Source organism: Hylobates moloch, unplaced genomic scaffold, assembly GCF_009828535.3.
Source record: "Hylobates moloch isolate HMO894 unplaced genomic scaffold, HMol_V3 SCAFFOLD_4, whole genome shotgun sequence".
NCBI lineage: Eukaryota > Metazoa > Chordata > Mammalia > Primates > Hylobatidae > Hylobates > Hylobates moloch.
This window is the reverse complement of record NW_026652279.1, coordinates 63,393,803-63,400,198: the sequence shown is the minus strand read 5'-3', so window position 1 is coordinate 63,400,198 and position 6,396 is coordinate 63,393,803. Positions and strand designations below refer to the sequence as shown.

General features: G+C 34.9%; 1 protein-coding gene across 1 annotated transcript; it reads left to right on the top strand.

Annotated features, from left to right (window-relative positions):
- The first annotated feature begins 4,129 nt into the window (after nucleotides 1-4,129).
- Nucleotides 4,130-5,250, top strand: LOC116466349 (olfactory receptor 5H14). Its single transcript, XM_032149143.2, has one exon. The coding sequence runs from the start codon at nucleotides 4,222-4,224 to the stop codon at nucleotides 5,152-5,154; it is 933 nt and encodes a 310-aa protein (XP_032005034.1). The 5' UTR covers nucleotides 4,130-4,221; the 3' UTR covers nucleotides 5,155-5,250.
- Nucleotides 5,251-6,396: the final 1,146 nt, after the last annotated feature.

Here is a 6,396-nt window from a genome sequence, read left to right as displayed (position 1 = left end):
TGTATAAGCAATCTGCAGAATGGGAGAAAATATTTGAAAACTCTGCGTTCAATAAAGGTCTACTATACAGAATATATAAGGGATCTAACAAATCAACAAACAAAAAACAAATAACCCGTTTACCAAAGAGCAAAGTGCATGAACAGACGCTTCTAAAAAGACCATAAAAGTGATCATGAGACATGAAAAAATGCTCATTATCACTAGTCATTGGGGAAATGCAAATCAAAATTAAAATGAGATGTCATCTCACACCAGTCAGAATGACTATTATGAAAAAGTCAAAAAAACAACCGATGCTGGAGAGGCTACTGTGAAAAGGGAACACTTATACACTATTGGTGGGAATATAAATTGCTTCAGCCACTGTGGAAAGCATTCTGCAGATTTCTCAAAGAACCTGAAACAGAGCTCCAATTTGACCCAGCAATCCCATTAATGGATATATACCCAAAGGAAATTAGGTCATTATGCCATCAATTTTTTTTCTTGCTATACTTCTCTTTTTTTTTGGTGTACTCTCCAATAGATATGACATTCATAACTATATCCTCAGCTACTTAAATGACTTCCAAAATATTATTTCTATTACTCTTGTAGAATTGTATTGCTAAATCTAAACAGCTCACCTGGATGTTCAAAGCGTGCTCACACTACAAACTCTTCAATGCATCTGAGTTCTCAGTCTCTATTTTGTATGACTATCTGCCTACTCACAGAGTGACTCTTTTTCCTTCAGTGGCCACTACATTCTCGTCAAATATGGGACTAAGTCCAAGTGACGCTACATTCTGAATACCTTAGAATCTCTCTCTTCATCCTTTTCATTGTTACCAACATTATATTACACAGGGATGAGGCCATTTAATTTTTGTGTCATGTCAGTATTTATGTCGTCATATTATACTGCTTACATTTCATTCTGAAGAGTTTTCAGTGACTCTTGTGTATTCTATGTGGTATTTTCTTTACCTCTTTGTTTTTTTCTACAAACATTCTATGAAAAAAGGGTAAGTGACTAAGGAATCTACCAAAAAATATGGCTTTTACTTTCCAACTAACTTACCATCCATGATTCAAGTGCAGGTTATTTTATTTCTTTAATGAACACTTTTACTGTCAAGAAAGTTATGTGTCACGATTTAAGTACGAAATATAAATATTACAAATCAAGTCTATCAGATTTTGTTTTCTGAAAGAATGCTCACTAATGTGTTGCTGAGTTAATGTTCTAAAGAAAATGCTGGACATGTTGCCATCATTTTCAAAATCCCTCAATAATACTTCAATAATTTTTCTGTAAATTGCAGTAAAGAACAAACAACTGACTACCCTCCGAGTTCCCTTGGGAGCCTCCCAACGCTGGCTCCCTGAACAAAACTGGCCCTTCCTTGCTTCTCTCTTTTCATACTAGCCACGTTTAGCATTTATTGTTTCTCCAATGATCAAGGGTCTTTGATAATCTAGGTCCTCCCATGATGAAGGCCTGTTGGATGGCAAATGTCCACCAGCATCACTTTGTTAGAAATAAAGGCTCCTGAGAGACCCACATGAGAACTATGAAAGGCAACCTGCATTTTGACAAGATCTCTATGAGAGTTATAGGCATTATTATTTGAGAAGCACAGAATTAGGGCACCTCCCACTGCAGTCCCTGGCTTTGTTTTATATTGGCTCCTTCCTTGTCCTCTTCCTAGTAAAATTTCCCATCAGATTTTAGCTTAAAATGGAGGAACTTGGTATATGTCTAGAATTTAAGCTGAAATTTGAATGGGGAAGACAGCTATATTTGGTTTTGGCTCCTGAATTGCATCTAAAACTTTGGTCTTATTAAAATTTTGCTTTGATTACATCAGACAAGACCATACTAATCAAAGCCCGAAGAGTAAATTTCACATATATACTAAAGTTTGAACAAATATGCCAGGAGTGTCACTTGTGGTGGTAAATAGTGGCATAAAGTGTTATTTCAAGTGTCCAAACTAGAAGTGTCTACAATGAAATGATGTTTATGATTCCAGAAGTCTGTAATGACCTTCGGGACAACCTGGATTCTCATATGTGTCTGAATTCACAATGCCCACTTGAATGGCTTCAATTTGTTCTACAGGGAGTCCTCTGGCAATCTCATGAGAACTTCAGTTTTTCACTCCTTCATCTCCTGGCAAAAGTACACAGTTGCACAACTGGATCATTTATGTGCTCAAGCCAAATTTTTATAAGCAATAGTTTTCTAAGATTCAGAAATGAAGCGTCCAAAAAGAATGAACATGCAGTGAATTGATACAAGTGCTATTAACATCACAGTGTTACTGTGTTTTTTTTCTGTCTTAGAAAGTGTAACACGTTTAAAGGATATCCACAATTTCTTTCAAAAATATGGGTAAGGAAGAAATAATTTTTGTAATTTTCATTACGGTTTATGGAAATGTTGAAATGCTATTTAATTGATTGAAATTTTAGATCAGATATACAAGCTGTCAAAATAGCCAGAAGGAAGTTGGATAACTATTACTGTACTGTCTTTAGATTTCAGTTTTATGATTATACCATGGATAGGGTAAATAGTTATAAGACTGAATTGTTCCTTTAACGATATTGTATTATCTTGTTAATCTTGTTATAATAACTTCATATGATATAGGTCGTTAAACAATTAAAACTTGGTTTAAAGGTTCAGATCATAATGATTCTTAGAATTTCTTGGAATTATTCTAAGTACCCATTCCTTTTAATTAACCACATTCTCTGATTAAAATTTTTAAGGTGGGTCACCTACAGATAAACTCCTGTATCCTTACACCCACATTTGACAATAATTTGACAGCTCATACTGTAAATGTTATTGATGTAAATAAAGGTTCCGTTAAGTAGAGTCCTGGTAATTCTGACTTGGCTACCTTTGAAACCAAAACCTTTCTGTGTCTCCACATTCCAAATGTAGGATCAGTGTGTTTCATTTGCCATCCTAGATCATGTCCCTTCACTCTACAAGTAAGAAGAATGGGAAAATGAGTTTCTAGTTCTTTTGGCTTCTAAAGCAGTAGGTAACCTCCGACAGCCACCAAGTCTTGGATGGCAAAAAAGATCACATCTTGGCTATATACAGGACATATGTCCACTTTGTTACTTCTTCAATATAACTTGCTCCAGTTGATTTTCTTGCCACTCTTTTTGTTTCTTTGTTACTCTCCAATGGATACATCATTTTTAACTGTGCCTTTGACTACCACAATAATTCCAAGTAATTATTACTATTAAGCTCTAACAGGCTCATATTGCTGACTGTATCTCACCTAGTTGACCATATGATGCTCACTCCAAGAACTTGCCAGCACATCTGAGCTCCCATCTTCAATATTTAATGACCAATTACCCAGTCACCAAGTGACTCTTATCTCCTTTATTACCACTTCTTCCCCACCAAATATGTCACGGAATACTAGAGAATCTACATTCTGGTTTCTTTGGAATCTATTTCTTTGTCTTACCATCTCTTCCAATGGAATATCACACATGGACTAGACATCTAGCATTCACTTGAATCACCTTGAAGGTATTTTTAAATGCAGATTTCTAGAACTCATTTCTGAAATAATCAATTTCTACATTAAAATCTCACAATCTATGTTTTTCATAAAACACCCTCCCAGATAATTTTTATGTGTGATCTGATTTGGGATTGCTGGGACCTTAGTAACAAGTTTCTAATTAGTACTCCTTAGTCCAATTTCCCCATCCCACAGCATATTTTCTACACTATTAAAAATTTTAAAAAACATGTTATGATGGCATTTCCCATCTGAAAGTATCTGGTGCATTCTTATATTATGAAATATAAAGTTTAAGATTCTTCCTCTTGGCATTTATTTCATCTAGATATTCATTTATCCAGACATTTCAAAAACCTATTCCCCAGGACCTCCATTCATGTACCAGACACAGGATTGTTCTACCACATTCAAGGCTGTGCCCATAAATTTGGTAAATCCAGAGTATGCATATTACTACCAAATTTTCAAACCAAAATATGTCATTTTTTTCATTTCTTTAACCCCTTAAATATAGGATTTCTTATTTATAATAATGATCAAAAAATTGAGGTCTCTGATAATTGCACACTTTATATCAACACCTCTTCCCCAATTTCAACTCATAATGCCATTGCAAATGTTCCCTTTCATTTGTTGCATTTTATTTTAGAGGACATGCAGTGAGGACATGGAAGAGGAAAATGCAACATTGCTGACAGAGTTTGTTCTCACAGGATTTTTATATCAACCGCAGTGGAAAATACCCCTGTTCCTGGCATTCTTGGTAATATATCTCATCACCATCATGGGGAATCTTGGTCTGATTGCTGTCATCTGGAAAGACCCTCACCTTCATATCCCAATGTACTTATTCCTGGGGAATTTAGCTTTTGTGGATGCTTTGTTATCATCCACAGTGACCCCAAAGATGCTGATCAACTTCTTAGCTAAGAGTAAGATGATATCTCTCTCTGAATGCAAGATACAATTTTTTTCCTTTGCAATTGGTGTAACCACAGAATGTTTTCTCTTGGCAACAATGGCATATGATCGCTATGTAGCTATATGCAAACCTTTACTTTATCCAGCCATTATGACCAACGGACTATGCATCCGGCTATTAGTCTTGTCATTTCTAGGTGAGCTTCTTCACGCTTTAATTCATGAAGGTTTTTTTTACAGATTAACCTTCTGTAATTCCAACATAATACATCACTTTTACTGTGACATTATTCCATTGTTAAAAATTTCCTGTACTGATTCTTCTATTAATTTTCTAATGGTTTTTATTTTCTCAGGTTCAATTCAAGTTTTTACCATTGGGACTGTTCTTATATCTTATACATTTGTCCTCTTTATAATCTTGAAAAAGAAGTCTGTCAAACGCATAAGAAAAGCCTTCTCCACCTGTGGAGCTCATCTCTTATCTGTATCTTTATACTATGGGCCCCTCGCCTTCATGTATGTGGGCTCTGCATCCCCACAGGCTGATGACCAAGATATGATGGAGTCTCTATTTTACACTGTCATAGTTCCTTTATTAAATCCCATTATCTACAGCCTGAGAAATAAGCAAGTAATAGATTCATTCACAAAAATGTTCAAAAGAAATAATGTTTAGATCTCTTACTCGTCTCTCTTTTCTATTTACTAAAATAGTCACAAAATAGTGCAAATTAGAGGTACCTATGTTTTTGCCAGCATTAAAAGATTTTGCAATTATAACTGTCCTAGCACTTTAATGACCTATGATATTAGTACCTATTTAACTAATTAAAATATTCCTATGTTATTCAAAAGCATGTGAGAAATTTTAATCAAGTGTTCATAATAGAATAATGACAGCAGAAAGCAAATAAAAATATTGTACAGTATGGTATGTTAATCAATGTGTCTTATAAATGCTTCAAATGCAAAATAGTCTAGTTCATCTGATACGCACTTAAGTATGATGTTTTTGATACTAACACAACTATATGACCCAAGACGTCTATCATATTTATCTTCATAGTGAGGTTGATTTGTGTTTAGAGGAAGACAGGTAGATCCCAAGAATTCTGCTAGCTTTCAAGAGGCCTTTCATTCCACTTAATTGCAAAAGAGTGAATTTTACTTCTTGTAGGAAGTCAACTCACATATGAAACAGAGTAACAGAAATGGAAATGCAATGAGGACAAAATGAGAAGTGTTTAACAGTGAAGGCGCTGTCAATGTGCAAGAGGGCAAGAGGGTGCTGTTAACTCTGTGTGCTTGTATGAGTAAGAAGAGGCACGCAGCCGCTAACTTTCTAAGATCGCTTCTAAGGTACTTAGCAGCTGTGAAAGCATTTTCAGACAATCTGAAAAGCTTCCCTAAATCTGAAAATTAAATGAATACACAGAACTTAGTTTGAAGTAGTTATAGAAAAGACAAATGGCATAGTAGGAAGAAAAGGATCTTAATCTTCCTAGAAAAAATAAATGAAGCTACTAAAATTCTAAAAGTCAGTGATGTTACAAGTTTATTGGAACGTGTTCTTGACAACCAGGGGCTTTAAATTTTTATCACCAAAGTTCAAAGAATTTTGAGATGACACGACATCATAGTGTCCAGTGATTAGGAAGAAAAACATGAAAAATGAGGAAGAGTTTGGATATTTTCTGCTTCAAAAAGTCTTTGTTAACCTTTCTTTTCACTTCATACTCTTGAAGTATGTGAATCATCAATCTACCATTCCACTCTGCCCTTTATCTTTCAACACTGAAATTCATTTCACTTTGTCACTGATACCAAGGCCCTTACCCTAAAAATTACTCACGTGTTGTTTTGAAAACCTCTAGTTATTTCTCCATCCTTCTAGCACTCATTTATTCCCCCATTTTGC